Source organism: Ictidomys tridecemlineatus, chromosome X (genome assembly GCF_052094955.1).
Source record: "Ictidomys tridecemlineatus isolate mIctTri1 chromosome X, mIctTri1.hap1, whole genome shotgun sequence".
Taxonomy (NCBI): domain Eukaryota; kingdom Metazoa; phylum Chordata; class Mammalia; order Rodentia; family Sciuridae; genus Ictidomys; species Ictidomys tridecemlineatus.
In genome coordinates, this window is record NC_135493.1 from 77,162,724 (window position 1) to 77,183,559 (window position 20,836).

Here is a 20,836-nt window from a genome sequence, read left to right on the forward strand (position 1 = left end):
GGAAATCAGAGCAATGATGAACAGCAAAGATGCACCTACTTAAAATGTCATTTACATAAATCTTCCCAGGATTCTTGTATTGGAATATACTTTAATCTTTTATTTTACCAAAGATTAAGCCATTGGACTATACAACACAGATAAAATGGAAGTTTATCATATAAACCAGTACCTGCCTACACTCATAGCAGTGAGGTTGGAATAAAAATCCAGGTTGCACTTATTCCACTTGATTCTAAAAATCAAGTCTGCTTGACATTGGTTTGAAGCAACACAATCTTTATCAGAGTCCCCCTTTTAAAGAAAGCCCCAAGGAGATATGATCAAGCACAAATGATCACTTCATGCATTTTATTGATAGTCTATATTTTAAATCTGCAGTATGACATCTTACATAGGGAAAAAGCTTCTTCCTAAAAGATAACTATTAATAATCAAACCAGCTTTAATATGACTGACCTTCCAAGGTCTTGTTTTGCATTAAACAAGTTAATTTTTAGCAGGTGTAAAGCACTGTACAAAAAAATAAGAAAACTGGGTACATTCTCAAAATTTAATACAGGGCTTCCCAACCAGGAGTTTGCTGGATACATATTGGAGAAGGGTGTTATGTTCAGCTTTAAATTGAAAGAAAATGAGAAACCAGATAAAACCACCCAACCAAATTCACTTCACTTTGTGCTCCTCTCTGATTTTTTGAAACTCTCTCCCAGAGGTCAGGAAGCCCTGGTACAACAATCACTTTAGTCTTTACAGAACATACATTTATGTGCTTCATGTTCAAAGACATAAAGGCAGCCTTTATTAATGTTCCCCCCAAATCCCTTCAGGTTCTTATAGGTTTCAGAAAACTTTCCAAGACTGCTGCCCAGTTCTTTATGTGAATCCAAGTAAACATCTATACCAAAGCAGCTCTTCCTGGGAGAAGATAAAACAGGCACGGGTATATAACCAGGCCCACTGCGTACCTACTCAACTTGATACCTGATCACATGGCCCTATATCTTTAAAAGCAGCACCAGGGACAAATGGAGCTTGTATCAAGAGGTAAAATCCAAACATCGGACAGTTAAAACATCAACCAGTTAGAAGAATGTTAGTAGCAGGGCACTAAATACAGAGTTAAGGCTGGGCAGCTGGTTCTTCAACCAAACCTTGGTAATGGAGTAAATCTGCAGGATGAGGAACTGATCAAGGAAACTCTGAGTCATGAGGCACAGTGGTATGTATGATGGGGCTCACTTTCACTACAAGTCTTTAAGATAGCCACCACCAGAACCAAGTGGAACTTTTAGTAAACAAATCCTCATCAAAAACAAGTATCTGATTGAAATTTTGAGTGTTGCATGGTATGACTGTTTCTTTTAGATCTGAATCCAAACACCTATATAGACATGGAAAAAACCATAAAACTGATAAACTGTTGCTTTATCCCTTGAGAGTTCTAACACCCTCAAAACAATTCTATGCTGTAGACTTTGAGATACAAAGTAGATTTAAATATTAACTCATTGAGAGTATTAGATAATATTTTAGAACTGCCCAGTTAAAGAAAAAAATTGTTTCAGAATGCTAAAAATTTTAAAGGCCAGGTATACTGAACTCACAGCTGGTTTTAGCTGCTTATTAAAACTGATTTAAAAATCAAATACTAGTTCCTCAGACCTTGCATTTTCCAAATGAAGCATGTTTCATCAAGGTACATTTCCAAATGTTTTTTTCAAAAGCACACAATTTACTAGTTAACTCAATGAATTACAACACTGTTATTGAATATTAAACATACTGAAGAATTACACTAAAAAGGAAAAACAGACACTTCAACATGTGCCTTATCAACTTCTTGGATTGCTAAGGTATAGAATACTTCAGAAAGTAGCAATTAGCAAAGTCAAGACTAGTAAAAAATAAAAGTGCCCTGAAAACATGGCTTCTGTGTACTTGATGCTGGTAAAAATCTGACAGGGAAGCCAGTAAAGTAAAACATTTACAAAAAAAAAATCAAATAAGGCAAATTATTTTCATTCACAAAAGAACAAAGGGGGCAGATAAAAATGTCCATCTTTAAAAATGTTCACCACCACCACAAGGTGCCACTGTATTCTAGTAAGCTGTAAAAATGGCCTTTTAAGAGGCATTTTGCTGTATTTCTCTACCACATAGGTATTTTGGGAACTGACTGAAAATCATAGCTGATGCTTGACCCATTTCACATTGTGGACCCTTGGGAAGCAGGTGATTAAATACAAAGCATACTAAGTGATAACCCTTGATAAATGAGAGACACTGACACTAGGAGAGAATACTTGGCACGGAAAGGATGTTTTCCCAGGGGGGAAAATATTGAGGTAATACTTAGAGCTAACCAGTTAGTTTCCTATCTTAAAGTTTGGATGAATTCCAATAATCATGGTCTTAAAGATTATGTGTATTACCTGCTGGAGTTAAAAGGTTTTCTTATTAACTGTACAATTATTACTTACAATCCAACACTAATGTGAACAGTTTTCTCAGTCCCCACATCCATTAACACCACTGAGTGTAACTAATATGTTCTTTTTAGAGCAAATGTTCCAAATTAACACCACTCTAGTGCTGATACAAACAGTCTGCAAACTTTTAATCTAAACTTATTCAATTTTGTTTTCTGATACTAGTAAATCTCAACCTTGTCAGCTGCTTGGAGTTAAACAAAACACTGCAAATGTTTCACACTACTAAGTGAATTTAAAAAAATCTGAAATATTCAAGGAAATTCAGATTTTAGTACTTTTCCCTATGCTTTGAACAATGTGATCTCCCAACATTGTTTTTGTTCCTACTACTGCATGAAGTTCAAAGTAGGTCTTAAAGACAGGACCTTTTTGTAATAAAGAAAAAGTGCAAAGATACAAAATGAAATGTAAAGTCTTTTGCAAGAAAATGCTCTCTCAAGTATAGGTGTTTGGATGCTGGTGGGGAAAAAGGATTTTTGTTCTCCATTGTACATCTGACACCTGCAAATGACCTTGTCTTCAATGTCCACAACATTAGTAAGCATATATTAGTTATGGACTTTGCAAAATAAAAAATTAAGTAGCAAATTCCACTAAAAAATACTTGTATTCATTCTATGCAGTCCAATGGATAAGAGTGCTAATGAAAAAGGTGTCCACATGCACATGTCCAGTATGTGCATTCTACCGAAGGCTAAAAACTTAAAAAGTTCTATTTCCAGTGTTTATGAAGAGCTTCAACATCTACATTCATGACCAGCATTCTGCTTGAGTTACCTCTTAGTTTTAATACTTCACAAATAAGTAATACGTCTTGGGAAGTTAGGGAGGTACCTGTTGCCAATAACTCTTTTTATGCTTAGAACGTGCTGCAGTTGTTTTAAAAACTATTTAAAATGACCACCCCTATGTTAATGGAATATTTTATATCAAGAAGAAAATGGACTTGTTTTTAGCCAATCAGTACTACCCTGCAGATATGAAAACCACTGATTATACCCTTAAGGGAAGGAGACAAGGAGGCTCACAAATATAAAGGAATCCTTACTTTTACATGGACATTTTTTAAAAAGATAAAATGTATTACATAAGCGCCATAAACAGTGAAATCTGCTTATATTAAAAAAAATAAGTGAAGCTTTGTTTGGACATTATTTCCTTGCAAGAGCAGTACATATCCTTAGTAAACAACTACCATATTTACACAAGTTAATTTCCTTGATACTTAGGTAGGATTGAAAGCCAGAAGAAAACATGAAAGAATGAGTTTTGAAATAATCTCTACAGCTTAGGTGATAACGGTGAAGGTAGCCAGGTAATTCCAAAAGCAGACTTTTGTTTATTTCATACAGTATTTGAATATTTCTGGGTAGTTAGCTAATTTTGTTTAAGGCCAAGGATGTGTTCAGTCCCTCTTCTGGCCTGCTATTCCCAGAAAAACAAGTATCTGTTCCATAGCCAGACTAATCCTAACCTCAATTGGTCTCAAAAGAGAAATTAGGCAAGTGTACTGGGGTTATCAAAACTATTCTTACTAGTAAGAAAACAACATAAAGTGCATGTCCATAGATAGTGAGCCAGCAATCTCATCTTCAGATATGGGCAGCACAATTAAAATTTAATTTCAAATAACCCAACATGACTCACTTTCAACAAAGGATGAAAATTCCTTAATTCTTCAACAGGTCTTTAAATGTGACATGTTAGATCTGTGCTAGAGAGATAATAATGAAATATTAACAAGTGTGTACTAGTACCTTACAGGACAAATCTTGAAAACAAGCAAATTCGAGACTTTCCTTTTAGCACACACATCTGTACCAACTGCAATTCTTATGCTAAAAGTGGTTTATAGTCTCTTTCCTCCACCTTTTTATTTTTGAGGAGCAGACTTGTAAAAACATCAATTTAACTTGTGTTAGGTGGTAGTGGTTCATTTTTCATAAACCAAAGAAAGCTCTGCCAAATTTGCTGGTCTTCTGCTTCATCTATTCAAGTAGAACACAGGGACAAGCTGCTGCTGCTCTCACAGCATATAACCAGTTTGTGTCTGCATATTACTGTCTTCATGAACACTTCAAATTCTTCAGAGCAGTTTTCTTTACTTCCATCTTTCACTTCCTGCCTAAATCCAAGTTAATATGTGATTTCCATTGGTCTTTAATGTAGTTTAATTCTGCACGGTCCTTTCCTTTTCATGTCACAGTAGCTGTTCACATACATTAAATATTATAGATATGTTCTGCTCTTGACATCTACACACTTACAAAAGCAGCTTCGTACTTTGTTTGGTGTGTTTTTTAACTATGTTGGCTCACAAAAAGCAGTTTTCTCATTTCTAAGCATGGTACTTTACAATTTTTAATGCATTAATACAACAGTGCATTGGAAAAGTACTGAGCCTCTACAAAATAGCTTTACATTTTTAAACAAATGAACGTGATTTTTTTCACTTACACAAGCATAGGCTTTTTAATATTTCCACAAGATAAATATCTCAATTAAACTATAAGCTCACTCTACAGTGTGCCACAGTGATGGGCTTAGGAGACAATTATACACTTAGAAGATCCTAACTTTAGTGTTATTTACACTGACATGTCCAGTATCAACTAGTCTGAAAGGTGAACAAACAATATTCAGAATGTGACTGAATTTGTGTCAACTAAACTGGGAATGGTATAGCTTTAAGTAATTACTTATGAAACACATACTGTAACTTAGTCTTAACTGGGAATTTCCTTCACCCCTCTCTCCTACAGCATGGGAAATGTTAAAGGTCAACAAGAAACAGACAGGAGCCATTGCTAAGGCAGATCTTTTAAAATAACAAAGGGAAACTGACAAGTATACATGATAAATCATCAGTAACAGAAAAGCTATTGATTCAACTGGTACTGAAGTCAGATTTTTAGATCCTAAAACATTGCTTTTTAAATATCTCATTCTCAAACAGAAACTGGAAAAAGGATATGATTCCTTCAGAAAGCAATGACTCAATTCAGGTTGTTCCTTTACATTTAAGCACCACTCAAAAAGTGGACATAAAGCAAGTGATTCCTATTTGCCCATCACTATATCAGCTACATAGCTGAGAGTTCAGATCTTAATTACACAACACTTTCTCTGTTACCAGAAGCTAAGACTGCTCTGCGACAAATAGGACAGGTAGAATTTTCAGATAACCAGCGATCGATGCAGTGGACATGGTACTCATGGGAACAAGGTAGTTTACGAAGTTTGTTGCCTTCTGTATATTCTGTAATGCAAACACTACAGGTTTTTAATGCATCGTTTTCACCAAAACTTCTCATTGCCAAGTTGTCAATCTGTTCTTTGGTGAGTCCTCTAGGTTGATCATCATCATCCTCATTTAAGAGGAAAAACTGAGCCAGACTAAGGAAAGGCAAAGAGCCACTTTCATCAAAAGTGACTGGGGCCCTATGTCGGCCCTCTCGCCTGACACCTGATGAGCTTCCTTCATTACTGCCTTCAAATACCTCTGAGCTAGTTTCTGAACTTTCACCACTAGAACTGGAACTAGGGCTGGAACTTGAACTGGAACCAGAACTGCTACCACCACCAGAACCCCCTCTTCCATTCCGTGACTCTGCTCTTTCCATATTTCCACTTGGGACGGAGCCACTAGGCTCTGAATCACTATCACTATACATAAAGTAGCTTAGCTCACCAAAACCTGTCATTATCTGCCTTAACATGGTCTGAATTGCAACAGATGTAGTCTCACTTAAACCAGTATTTAAGATTCTACGAATGGGAATCCTGATGGTACTGACATAGGTTCTCACACCTGCCCGCTCAGAACGTGAAAACGTGCGCCTGAAACCTCCTCGCTCACTTTCATAAGTGACCGTATTGTTTGGTGTCTGAGACCTCGACCGAGTTCTGCTAGCTATACTATCTCTCTGGCGATATTCTCCAGGACGAACTCTTCTTACTTGAAGATCAAGGACTATGGTTGGAGGTCTCTGTCCTGATCCTGTAGATTCACCAGTGCCAGCTGTATCTGAAGAACTAGCTCCTTGAGAGGCATTTCTTGTTCCAGAAGCTGCAAAAAGACCTCTACTTAGCAACTCAGGTCCAGTTATTTGCTGTCTCAATGTTACATGGTGCCGGGTTCTAGAACTTCCCTCTGTCTCATTTACTAAAGGGTGCTCAAAAGTCTGAGATGAGATATTATGATGAGATCTTCTTGGAATTTCACTCATTGGATGAAGGGGTGATCTACTTCTTTCAGCTCTTGCTCTGGTTCTCCGATGGTCTGGGCTCCTGCTTCTTGCCCGTCTTTGACCTCTAGGAGGTGGAGCTTCTCCTGTTAATGCTTCAGTTGAATTTCGTTCAGACCTAGATGGTCTTGCAGATGCTGATTCAGATCGTGCATTTTCCACTTGCCTTTGGCTACTGTTTTCCATATTTTCTCCACTAGAACGCCTCACAGATGGCTCATTTTCATTCTCTGGGTTTTGGCTCCCATTATTACGGTTAACATTTATCTCTAAACTGAATCTGAAATCACCACTGTTTGGATTAGTCCGGCTCACTGCTCTCCAAGACTGGTTTCCTCTTTGCCCACTTCTTGTCGTATTTCCAGTTTGTCTGACAGAGTTCAGCCAATCTATTATAGAGTCACCATTAGACACATCATCTGAAGAGTCTCCTCCACCTGTTTAAAACAAAGGGTAGGGAGAGGGAGAAAAGGAACTACTAAAATTAGGACAATTACATAATAGCACTCTGTAACTTTGTACTAAAGAACTTAAATATTATGACCAATTTTCACATTTGTAGATTTTTATAACCTTTACCACATAGATTTGCAAGTAAAAGGTAGGAGAAATTCAATTGTATTTGAAAACAGTAAGCTAATCCCTAGAGAAATTTAGAAAATTACTTTTGTGAGTGTGTGTGTGTGTGTGTGTGTGTGTGTGTGTGGTGCTGGGGATTGAATGGCTTTTGTGCATGCGAGGCAAACATTCTACCAACTGAGGTATAATCCCAGCCCAGAAAATTACTTTTATCTTTAAAGGGGACCTGGAGGAAGTCTATTTTCAGTATTTCATGATACACACTGTGGGACTGACAGAAGGCAACATTTTCTCAATCCACTGTCAAAACATCAATGGTAGTATTTAGGTACAAATTTTATTTCTGTCAAACTTTCATCAGTCTACATGACTTCTAGGCTCTTAGCTTAAGTGTCATAGTCAAATTCCCTACTTCATATTGGGAGGGAAACACCAAACCTGAGGTTACAGCAGGATTTATTGGCAGTGGCACTCCTGACATTTTAAGCCAATTAATTCTGGGAACTATACTGTGTATTATAGGATATCAGGATGTTTGGCTACATACTTGCTCATCTTTACCTGCTAGATGCTGATAGAAACTCTGTATTGTGTCAACCAAAAATGTATCTAGACATTCCCAATACTCCCCTGAGGGGGGCAAAATTACACCTTATTGAGAACCACTGGGACAGACATTTCATATTGCTTGTGAGAAAGCCATATATTTATAAATAAGAAATTAAGTAGAGAGAAATTTCAATGGCCGTGGAAAACCAAGAGGAAAAAGGAATCACATTTTAAATAGGCCATTCCTCACTGTGTCCCAATTAATGCAAACAACCCAAAGGTGAGGCAGAAAAAAAACCATGTTGACATTCTCACTAAATATCAAGAAAATGCCACTTCTCTTTTTATGAGCAGTTACTTAGCACCAAATTAATTTGTGCCATTTCTGGATAATCTTTGTCTGACATTTACTATTATGAAGTTCTTATTCCATTCCCTACCCACCTCCCAAAGCAAAATATACCTCTATTTTCATCTGCGTTTTGGGGTGGTGGACCCTCCTTAATTTGTTGTAGTCTTCTTAGCAACTCTTCCTCAGTACTTTCACCTGAAAGTTTAAATATTTTCCAAATTACAAATAAAATATTAGTGACTCTTACAACAAGCAAAACATCATAGGGCAAAAATAAGCTTAGGGGAATAAATACTTCATCAGTGCCCAATGGTGATTTGACACATGAAAATTATAAGAAAAATATTATGTTTAAAATACTTAAGAGCATATAAAAAACCTATAAAAATTTTTTAAAAAAGAAAACTACAGATTCTTAAATATCTGAGGTGAAAACCGGGATGTAGCTCACTATTAGAACCAAATGCTCAGTATTCTCAAGGCCCTGGCTTCAATCCCCAGCATGTACACATACATATACAAAATCTCTAATTTTTAAAATACTTTTGCATATAATATCTAATTTTTTAAAATTGCAATTTTGGGAAGTAGATATTGTTATCTTCATTTTAAAATGAGAAAACAGACTGAGAGAGAGATTGACTTGCCAGAAGATACACCAAGTAACAGCAGGGCCAGAGCTCCAACTAAGGCATTCTTGACTGAAGTCTGATACTGTTGGCTCAAAATGCAACCCCCACAAGTCTATTTTTTGTGGTACTAGTGATCAAAACCCAGGGCTTTGCACATTCTAGGCAAGCATTATACAACTGAACTATGTCCTTAACCCTTTAAAAAAATTTATTATGAGACAGAGTCTCAATAAGTTGCCCAGGCTGGCCTTGAACTTGTAATCCTCCTGCTTTAGCTTCCTGAGTTAGTGAACACACTCCCTCTTAAAAATCCTGCTTAAACCCTTACCTTTCAAAACATGCAACCACCTAAAGTGTAGTAGAAATAGAAATAGGAGGAAGAGAGATGCTGAGTTTTAGCCAGGGTCAAATGAGAGAGAATAACCAAAAGTTCTAACTGCTATTTTACCCATGACTAACTCTATAGGATTATATCTAGGACATATTTGGAGAATGGGAGATGACAAAATAAAGGTCTGTCCCAGGAACTAAAGTTTCCATTATCTATTTCACACTTGGACCCATTTCAAAAAGTTAAAGAAAGCTAACTAAGAACAAAGAGATTATCCAGCTCCTTTTTTGATTCATTTTGCTAAAAATTCATAATTTATAACTTTAAAATTTCTGACAGGATTTCCAAATAGAAATGAATAAATCAAGTAAAAGTACAGCAGTAAATGCAATTCTATATTCCTTGTATTAATCATTTTTTCATAATGACTAAAGAAACAAGACTTTTACAACCAGCAATTTACATATATAAATCCTTAAATTACATGCAGCATACCTGGGGTGCCTAGCAAATTGTTATCTCTCATAAGCCTATAATCTTCTTCACTCAGGTTATTTACAAACTGATAGAAAGCTTCTTCTCGATCCAATCGGTCCATCTGACTTCTGCGCTGTGCTGCAGATTGATCACCACTTCCTTTATCGTTAGAATCCGAGTTTTCCATCTTGATGAACAAGTGGAAAATTATCTAAAAGGAGAAAGGAGACCAATCTTAAAAACAGGTCATTATGTATACTGTTAAGATACCTTTTTTTTTTTTTTGGTACCAGGGATTGAAGCCAGGGATGCTTAACCACTGAGCAACATCCCCAGCCCTTTTTATATTTTTAAATTTAGAGACAGAGTCTTGCTAAGTTGCTTAGGGCCTCACTATGTTGTTGAGGCTGGCTTTCAACTTGCAATCCTCCTGTGCACCACGGCACCTGGCTTAAGACACTTTTCATTATGTGAAAATCCAGAATGTAGGTCAAGATGTGGATTTTAAGACTCAAATAAATAAAACTGTAAAACATAAACCCTCCAGAAAAATCACTGTAATACTAGGAACACTAGGTCAGAATTTGGAAAACTACAGCCATTGGGCCAAATCCAGTCACATTGCCTATTTCTATTCCTTTGCAATCCAAGAATGGCTTTCACATTTGGTGGGAGGGGGTGCTGGGGATTGAACCTAGAGTCTTGTATGAATGCACTCCACCAAAGAACTACTTATCTCCAGGTTTTACATTTTTAAAGGATTAAAAATTAGGATATTTTGTGATATGTAAAAGTCATATGAAACTCACATTTCAATGTTCATAAAATTTTATTGGAACAAAGCCATTACATTCATTTACATACTGCCTATGGCTGCTTTTGGGGTGTAATGGCAGAGTTGAGCAGTTGTGAGAGACTGTAAGTGGCACTCTCACTGCTTTCCACTGCTGCTTTGTGCACTGTAAGCTGCCATGATGCAGTTAAAACTTGATAGTATTTCAGCTGTCATGTGTATTGCCATAATGTGACATTTTTGAAATTACTAAATTCATCATGTCAAATGAAAGAAAAAAGGACTTTGCATGGCATGCTTAAAGGAACATCAGATTATTTTCATCACATGATAAAGATTGCACAGACAATATAGATGTGCTAATGTAATACAGTATACACTTGATATTATTAGACTAAACACTTGTTATACTCTCAGTTCACAGAAAAGCTAGTCTTAAAAGATCAGAAAATTGAAAAATGAAGTATTTCATTCAAAATATTAAAAAAATGAAAACGAACCTTCAACTAAAGTAAGTTCACAAATGACTCATTTTTGCCTAATCAGGGAAAGCCATTTATCAGTGATAAATGGAATTGTTTTGAGAGCAGAAGTCTGTCCAGAGAAAATTTACGAATATTAGCTTTTTAGTTGGGCATGGTGGTACATTCCTGTAATCTCAGTGACTCAGGAGGATAAGGCAGGAGGACTGCAAGTTTGAGGCCAGTCTCAACAACTTAGTGAAACCTTGTCTCAAAAAGGGGCTGGTGTGGTAGCTCAATAGTAGAGTGCATGTATGTTCAATTCCAAGCACCAAAAAACCCCCAACAACAACAACAAAACCCCAAACAAATAACAATGTATTTGTCTTTTCAGGAATGTACTTGTACAAAAAGTCAAAGATAATGAAAGTCATATCACTAATCAATTGAATATTCATGCAAATGATGAAGTGGTTTTCCTTAGCTACTGATTAGTTGACAAATATAACTGATAATATTCAGTTGCTGTTTACTCAAGGAGTCAAGTGTTGATTATTTAAGGAGTTTGAACTAAGTGCAGAAGTAACCCCTATGAATAGTCTGCATGAAACTGTGAGAATATTTTTTTTAAGGAAGTTGAGAAAACAATTCAGCACAACCTGAAGCAGATCCACTAAGACATGTTACAACTGAAATGATAAAAGTATGTATAGAGTGGAAAATGACCTTGTTGGACAATTTTATAAAGCCTACAAAAATGTAAGGCGTTTAAAGTATGTGGTTATTCTGCAGATACTATGCAGAAAATATTTGAATTCATCATGTTATTGAACCAAGTGGCATCAATGGTGAATCTCACTTCTGTGAACTTAACCATCCTCAGTTCTATGAATTTTCTGTCAGAAATCTACACTTGCTCTATCATGTGGCATTCTGATGGCTTAACATAGGTAAACTTTCTTGATTTGTTGTACTTAGGGAAAAGACTGAATTCTTTTTCTGAATGAGAAGGAAACCACTCAATTACTACTTTCAAACAATGAATGGCTTGGGAAATTAGCTTTTGCTGTAGACTTGATAATGTTTCTTAATGAATAATAAGGCAAACAATGTTTATATTAAAAACCAATACTAATCAATCCAATAATAACTAGCACTGGCAACACAAATAATGTCAAGTTGCTCTATGTACCTGCTGTCAGAGAAACAAGAGCTCTATTCCCATACAAATTTACAGATTTATTTTTAGAACTCAAACTATAATTTCAGAAGTGGTGTTTGGACCTTAATGTAAATGTAAATTTCCTTATTTCAAAATCCATTTATCCATGCAACTGAGGAGCTTCTATGTAACATTCAATTGGAAATACTAACTGTGCTGTATGTGATACTAAAAGATGAAATTCAAAAGAAGCTATATCAAAATTCTGAAAATGCCTCCTCCAAGAGATGAGCATGCTTCATTAAAATCATATGCTTATGGGGAGGGTGTTATGCTCAGTGGTAGAGTGTTTGCCTCATATGTGGGAAGCTTTGGGTTCAATCATCAGTACCATAAAAAATAAAACCAATTTACAGTTCTCTTTGCCAGGCATAGTGACTCACACCTGTAGTCCCAGTGACTCAGGAAGTTGAGGCAGGAGGATTAAATGTTAGAGGCCAGCCTGTGCAAATTAGTGAGACCCTGTCTCAAAAAATAAAAACTTTGCTGGGCATGGTGGTGTACGCTTGTAATCCCAGCAACTTGGGAGGCTATGACAGGAGGACTGCAAGTTCGAGATCAGCCTCAGCAAATTAGCAAGATCCTGTCTCAAAAAATAAAAAAGTATTGGGGATGTGGCTCAGTATCTCTGGGTTATATCTCAGGGTTAAATCCCTGGTAACAAAAAGAAAATTTTTGGTGAAAATTTTACTTCTGTCTCCTAAAATCCACATGCTGAAATACTAACCCTCAAGGTATCGGGAAGTGAGACCTTCGGGAAAAGTACTAGGTTGTGAGAATGGAACCCCCATGAATGGATTAGTGCACTTTAGAAGAGGCCCCAGAGAGCCGCCTTGCCCCTTAAACCAAAGAGGATAAAAGTCAGCCCTCAAGAAAAAACAAATTTGCCACTCCCTTGATTCCGACTTTCCAGCCTCCAAAACTGTAAGAAATAAATTTCTGTTGTTCATAAGCCACCCAGTATATGATATTGTATTACAGTAGCCCCAACAGACAAGGACAATATGAAATTTGGTTTGTGGGGAAAAGACCAAGTCTATATTGGTACTAAGATTTAACCCCCTGCATACCTACACACAACATTTGAAGTACCAGAACATTTACAAATCCATTCTAAAGAGAAAAATTCTTTAAAAACCCTTTTCCAGATATAAACGTTAAGAAGCTTATCTTGTCGGACTGCCTGCTTGCTGAGCCTAAGGAAAATTTAGTCTAGACATGGGCACACCTAGATTTACATTTTATTTTCCTTAGATCATTGTTCTTGTAAATATCCTAACATTATTTAAACAAATAAAAGTATGTTGAAGAAATGGAGGGAGTAGACCATAATATTTTTGGTAAGAGTTCCCTAATCCCATAAGTAAGATTCCTTAATTTTGATTAAGACTAAACAATAGAAATTTCTGACAAATGCTATCTTTATAACTTGAAACTTTTGGGGAAGACTAGGAAAATCAGCTTAAATAAACACCCATATAAATTATGTGGCTCAAGCACTAAAAACAAAACAAAAAAAGCCATTTTCCCCCCACAATTTACTAATGGGAATAGCAAAAGCAAAAGCAACTGATTTGTTTAAAGTGCAGAGAGGCACAAAGGAAAAAGTAACTCCAGCTGTAATACCTCAAACCAAAAGAAAACCACCATTAACATTTAGTGCATGTTCCTTAAAGCAATTAATATTTTGAATGCCAATAACATGATAGGACAAGACCCACTTGTGAAGGAAGAGTAAATAATTCTGAAAATAATTCTAGGATTAATAGGCTTTGCTGTGCATTGAGACACACAGCTGTAATCCCAGCAACTTGGGAGACTAAGGCAGGAGTATTGCAAGTTTGAGGTTGGTCTCAGAAATTTAGTGAGATACTATGCCAAAATAAAAAAATTAGGACTGGGCCAGGCATGGTGGCACTTGCCTGTAATCCCATCGACTTGGGAGGCTGAGGCAGGAGGATCACTAGTTCAAAGCCAATCTCAGCAATAGCAAGGTGATAAGCAACTCAGTGAGACCCTGTCTCTAAATAAAATACAAAATAAGGCTGGGATTGTCACTCAGTGGTCCAGTACCCCTGAGTTCAATCCCCAGTACAAAAAAAAAAAAAAAAAAAAAGACTGGGGATGTAGCTCGGTGTTAAAGTTCAATCCTCAATAGCAAAAAAAAAAAAAAAAAAAAAAAAAAAAAAAAAAGATGATTAATAAGCTTTAAAAACACAAATCTTCTAGTCTAGAGGTACAGCTCCATACTAGAACATTTGTCTAACATGCTGAGGCCCTGGATTCAATATCACAAAAAAATTGATTAAAAATATAAATTTTTCCAAGGAAGGTAAAAACATCTGATAAGTTCTGACACTTCAAGGACATGAACCACAGATAACAGAAAACTCATATGCCAAGGACAATTAACAACAGTGGCACTAAGCCTTAAGATAGCATCAAGAAGATTAAAGCCCAGAAGGAATAGAAACTTGCGAACATGTGAAGAAGATTCAAAAACAGTATCTGAAACAAGAAAGGGGTCTTATACTAAGCATAGGAGGGACTGACTATACTGAGAAGATGGAAGGTAAGGCCACTCAGCTTCTATTTTTTTTCAACAAGGAGAATTACCTTCTAATTTAAAGAATGGAAAAAAAAACAAACTTCTCAGAGAATTCAGAGCCAAGAAGAATGCATAACTTGTGCTGGATGTGATGGTGCATGCCTGTAATCCCAGGAACTTGAAGACTGAGGCAGAAGGACCACAAGTTTGAGGTCAGCCTTGGCAACTTTAGCAAGACCCCCTCTCAAAACAAACAAATAAATAAATAAATGGACCTGGGATATAGTTCAGTGGTAGAGCATCCCTGGTTTCTATGCCCAGTACCTCAAAAACACGTATAATTCCTAACAACAAAAATCTTTACAATATCATGAAGATGGTAAAACACTAGCTTTAAAAATGATTCAATCTTCTGGGGCTGGAGTTGTAGCTAAGTGGTAGAGTGCTTGCCTCCCATGCATGAGGTACTGGGTTTGATTCTTAGCACTGCATATAAATAAACAACAATAAAAGCCCATTGAGAACTAAAAAAATATATATTAAAAATGGGGGCGGGCTGGGGATGTGGCTCAAGCGGTAGCGCGCTCGCCTGGCATGCATGTGCCCCGGGTTCAAGCCTCAGCACCACATACAAACAAAGATGTTGTGTCCGCTGAAAACTAAAAAATAAATATTAAAAAATTCTCTCTTTAAAAAAAAAAGGTTCCCTTGAGAAAAGATATTAAGAACAGAGTATGTGCAATACGTCAAAAGACACCCTACTGTCATGTATATCTAAAAACTGCAAATAAAAAATAAAAAAAAATGGGGGGCTGGGGTTGTGGCTCAGAGGAAGAATGCTCACCTAGAATGCATGAAGCACTGGGTTCGATTCCTAGCACTGCATAAAAGTAAATAAGTGAAATAAAGGCACTGTGTCCACCTACAACTAAAAAATAAATGCTAAAAAAGATTATCTAATATCTTTTAAAAAATTATTCAATCTTCATAAAAGGTAAAGTCTAGAAATGATAGCACAGTAAAATGTAACAACAAACTTAGGGGACAGCTGGGAATGCAATTCAGTGATAGAGCACTTGCCTAGTATGTGCAAGGCCCTGGGGTCAATCCCAAGAAAACACATACACACACACACACACAATTCTGCAACAGACTATCAGATATACTGCTAACATGTAGAAGAAGAAAACATGTCCACCAGAGGTGGAATTCACTGCCAAATTCTTATTGGCTTTACATAGGGAGTTCTCAACTTTGGCTTGCACATTAGATTCACCTGGGAATATTTCTCTGGGTCAGACAGACATGAGTATTTTTGAAATTCCACATTTAATTCTATAGGGTAATAATGCTAACTTACTGATTTGTTTTCTGCACAGGATATGGAGTTTCTCTTCCTATCATGATGGAAAAACATAGGCTAGCCCAGTACTTCTTAAACTTCAGCATACATGTGAAAGATCTGAAAATCTTGTTAAAATAGAGATTTTGATTCAGTAGAATGAGACCTGAGAATCTGCATTACTAATAAGCCACCAGGTGATGGTGATGCTGATGCTGAACCTAGAATAACACTAAAGGAAGGAGCTTGATGATAATTCAGTTTAATAGATTCATGACTGTTAATATGCTGATGCTGAACCTAGAATCACACTGAAGGAAGGAGCTTGATGATAATTCAGTTTAATAGATTCACGGCTGTTAATATACTACCCTCAAAGATTAAGAAGCAAGCCAGGCATGGTGGTGCATGCCTATAATCCTGGCTACTCAGGAAGCTGAGGCAGAAGGAAAACAAGCTTGAGTTTAGCCTGGGAAACTTAGTGAGACCCTGTCTCAAAATAAAGAGTTGGAGATGTAGCTCTGTGATAGAGCACTTGCCTAGCATGTGCCAAGGGCCCAGGGCTCAATCCCCAATACTGAAAATAAAAAAAATTATGGAGCAGTGTTAACCTGCAAATCACCCTATAAACTTAGCATTTAAAAATGAACCATTTGAGACGGGTGCGGTGGTGCACACCTGTAATCCCAGCAGCCCGGGAGCCTGAAGCTGGAGGATCATGAGTTCAAAGTCAGCCTCAGCAATGGTGAGGTGCTAAGCACCTCAGTGAGACCCTGTCTCTAAATAAAAAATAGGGCTGGGGATGTGGCTCTGTGGTCGAGTGCCCTTGAGTTCAATCCCCGGTATCTCCCTGGACCAAAAATTTAATCACCATTTGGACGAACCAGTTAAAGACATTCTCACCAAATACAAAAACAACTCAAAGTTGGGAGTTAACAGATGTACATAAGTAATATTCTGAATTCATAGTGAACTATGGGCTAAAATAAAATGACACAGTGATGATATATGTCCCACTTTGCACACTTTTATTAAGAGTGAGCAGGCTAAAATAACTCATAGCAAAAGTAAAGAGTAGGGGAAGAACCTGTCTTGGCAGTTCACATGAAAAAGAACTCAAAAGTTCTTACCTACCACAAACTCAATAAAAAAGCCTGTTTGACCTGGCTGCTAAGTAACTAACAGAGTCACAAGTTGCTTTCATATACTGCAGTGTTCAAATAAAAGCAGGTAACAGCCCCATTGAAACCTGCTGTTTAGACTACCTGTGACATTTTAAAAATATCTCCAAAAGGAAAATGACAAACACAAGCAAGTCTAGAATGACCAAGATGGTGAAAAACCTATAAACAAAAGAAATGGCAGGTCAAGCACTGGAGTATAGGCCTGTAATCCCAGCCACTCAGGAAGCTGAGGTGGGAGGAGAACTGAGTTCAAGCCCAGCCTGGGCAACACAAGATGTCTTATCCCAGTCTCAAAAAATAAAATATATAAATGGCTTAATTACCTGGAGATGATTATCCTAAAGAGAGTCTAAAAAAAGGACACAATTATCTTCAAATATTGGGAGGTATAACATAAAAGAGAGCACCGGCCAGACTTGGTGGCACACACCTGTAATCTCCGCTACAGAGGAGGCTGAGGCAGGAAGATCATAAATTACAGGCCAGCCTAGGCAGAACCTGTCTCAAAATAAAGGGCTAGGGATGTGGCTCAGTGGTAGGGTACTTGCCTAGCATGCCCGAGGCCCTGAGTTCAATTCTCACTATAAGGAAATAAAAAAGGACTCAGGGTCCAGGCTCAGTGGTGCATGCCTATAATCCCAGCAACTTGGGAGTCCAAGGCAGGATGATTCCAAGTTCAAGGTAAGCAATATGCTATCTCAAAATAAAATAAAGGGCTGAGGATATAGCTAAAGATAAGAATACTCCTTGAGTTCAATCCCTAGTGCCCCAAAAAGGGATGGCGAGTGGGAGAAACTGGGGATGTAGCTCAGTGGTAGAGCACTTGCCTGGCATACAGGAGGCCCTGAATTCAATCTCTAGTACTGCAACACTCCCCTGAGACAAAGACAGACAAGACACACCCACACACCCACCAGAGAGATAAGCACACAACACTGTGTCAAATTGAGCATTCATCTAGCATGTGTGGGTCATTGGGTTCAGTCCTTAGCATCACATTAAAAAAATAAATATGAGTGTTGTGTCATATCTCTCTCAGAGGGGGGGGGGGAGAAAGGAAGGGAGGGAGGGGCCAGGCACTATGGTGCATGCCTGTAATCCCAGTGGCTCAGGAGGCCGAGACAGGAGGATCATGAGTTCAAGGTAAGCCTCAGCAACAGCAAGGTGCTAAACAACTCAGTGAGACCCCGTCTCTAATACAACAGTATGACAAAACTCCAAAATGGAGATGTAACCAGCCTCCTGAAGCAAGGAAAGTTATGCATCTCTGGAAATATTCAAGAAGATGCTGAATATTAAAAAGAAATATTCCTTATCAGGTAGGAGTAAGAACAGGCTGATTTCAAAAGATCCTTTGAACTAAAATGTCATTAAGGATAGTTCAGTCTCCTGGTCTTCTGTTCTGGGCAAAGGTCTTTTAAAGTTACATACTCCAGTGACACAAAATTATAGCAATTTCTGGGAAAGACCAATCTATTTTGTGTTACCTCACCCCTGCCCAATATACCATATCTTTATTCTATTCCTACTTTTCTTACAGACCTTCCTTGTCTCTCCCTATTTCAGTCACTCTTTCAAAGTCTATGAAATCTTACTTCCTATAAAGCTGCCACTGACTATCTCAGCTAGCAATTTTCCACCCATCTCTGCATACAATACTTGTCTGTGCCACCAGAGTGGCACTTTCTGCTTTCATGATGCTTTTGTTAAATGTTATGTGTCTTCTCTTCCCAAGTAGTTTCCTTTAGAGAAAGAACCAGACTTATAGTCCTTTTAAAACTCCTCCAAAAGCCACTAGCAAAATGCCTTACACAGTGTAGATATTTAAACCACTGAGCCAAATCCAATGTGAATATTGAGTTCATTTCCCTTAATAATCTGTCTGAAGCAGCACAGTCCAAAAGAAACACAATGTGAACCACATTAAAAATTTTGAACAGCCACATCAAAAAAGTAAAATCTTGAATGGGAATATGGCTCAGTTGTAGAGCATTTGCCTTGGTTGATCCCCAGCCCTAGAAACAAAAAGTAAAAAAAGGGTAAATTAAAAAAATGTTATTGAAGCTGGGCATAGTGGTGCACACCTGTAATCCCAGCAGCTTGGGAGGCTGAGGCAGGAGAATCACAAGTTCAAAGGCAGTCTAGCATCTTAGCAAGACCCTGTCTTGAAATAAAAAAATAAAAAGGTCTGGGAATGTGGTCCAGTAGTAAAGTAATCCTAGGTTCAATCCCTGGTACAAAAAAATGATTTTGCTTAACAAAACCAAAACATCACTTTTCCTGTTAGGTGTAGCTCAGTGTTAGAGCATTTCTAGCATGCTCGAGGCCCTGGGTTCTAACTCTGGCACCTCAAAAGAAAAAAAAAATCATCACTTTAAAGTACTATCAATATAAATCACTGAGATGATTTTTTTAAAACACTAAACTTCCAAAACAATAAAGTTGTGTTTAGTGGAAAATCATTTTATTTTACTTTTTAAAAATATTTTTTAGTTGTCAATGGACCTTTATTTTATTTATATACGCGGTGCTGAGAATCAAACCCAGTGCCTCACACATGCTAGGCAAGCGCTCCACCACTGGACCACATCCCCAGCCCCTGGAAAATCATTTTACACATTTTAGTTTTTTAATTTAAAATGAAATAAAATTAAAACTTTACTTTCATAGTTACACTAGACACATTTCAACTGTCCAAAAGCCACAGAGTTAGTAGCTACCATATGGGAAGACACAGCTTTAAAACATTTTTTTTTTTGGAGAAAATGTTGGAGATTGAACTCTGGACCCATGTCACTAAGCTACATCCCCTAGCCCTGCATTTGCTTTAAAGGTAGGAAAAGCTCAAGTAAAGAAAGAGTTCCAAATGTTCCCAATATACTGTTTATACTCTATAAACCCACCCTTTGTTTTGAAAACAAAATAACAATGCTGAACACTCTGTAAATACACATAGGATAGATACTAATATTTTTCTTTATTTTTTGTGGTGCTAAGGATTGAACCAAGGGCTGCACATATGCTGGGCAAGCATTCTACCATTGAGCTAAATCCTCAGCCCTGGAATAAGTTTCCTATGCTGCAATGCCAGCAACTCAGGTGGCCAAGGCAGGAGAATTACAAGCCCATCCCAGGAACTTAGTGAGACTCTTGTCTCAAAATAACAAAAAGGACTGGGGATGTTGTTCAATAGTAGAGTGTCCCTAGATTTAATCCCTAATATAAAAAATTATTCACTCTTAAATCTTGGAATTTCTAGTTTCCTACATGGAGACCAGAGACACAACATTATACCTCTGTTCCAAACTCTCCTGACACTAATTCTGGAGATTGGTGAAAAAAAAAATTTTTTTTAAACAGTACTGGTGATTGAACCCAGGGGCACTCTACCACTGAGTGACATCCCCAACCTTTTTACTGTTTGCTTAATTTTGAAACAGGGTCTAATTTGACAAGGCTGACCTGAAACTTGTAATTTTCCTTCATCTTCCCCAGTAGTTGGGATTTAAGATGAGATTGTTGAATCTTAAATAACTCCTACCTGGTGAGCCTGAATTTCATTCTACAGGAGGGTTTTTTTAGTTTATTCTTTAATTTAAAAATATAACAATGAGACACAAGCAT

General features: G+C 37.3%; 1 protein-coding gene across 9 annotated transcripts in view; it reads right to left on the bottom strand.

Moving 5' to 3' along the window:
• Rlim (ring finger protein, LIM domain interacting) overlaps positions 1 to 20,836 on the bottom strand; it is a 55,975-nt gene that overhangs the window by 24,380 nt on the left and 10,759 nt on the right. For 8 of the 9 annotated variants that reach the window (XR_013431800.1, XR_013431798.1, XR_013431799.1 and 5 more), the window contains 3 exons: positions 9,681 to 9,873; positions 8,334 to 8,417; positions 4,143 to 7,179 (listed from right to left, as the gene is read on the bottom strand). Coding sequence is in view for 1 of the 9 variants with exons in the window: in XM_005337482.5 (XP_005337539.2) it covers positions 5,606 to 7,179; positions 8,334 to 8,417; positions 9,681 to 9,849 (1,827 nt within the window). In the remaining 8 variants the exon portion in view is untranslated. Of the gene's footprint in view, positions 1 to 334; positions 7,180 to 8,333; positions 8,418 to 9,680; positions 9,874 to 20,836 lie in introns of those variants that run through there. The other variant, XM_005337482.5, reaches the window with a different exon arrangement.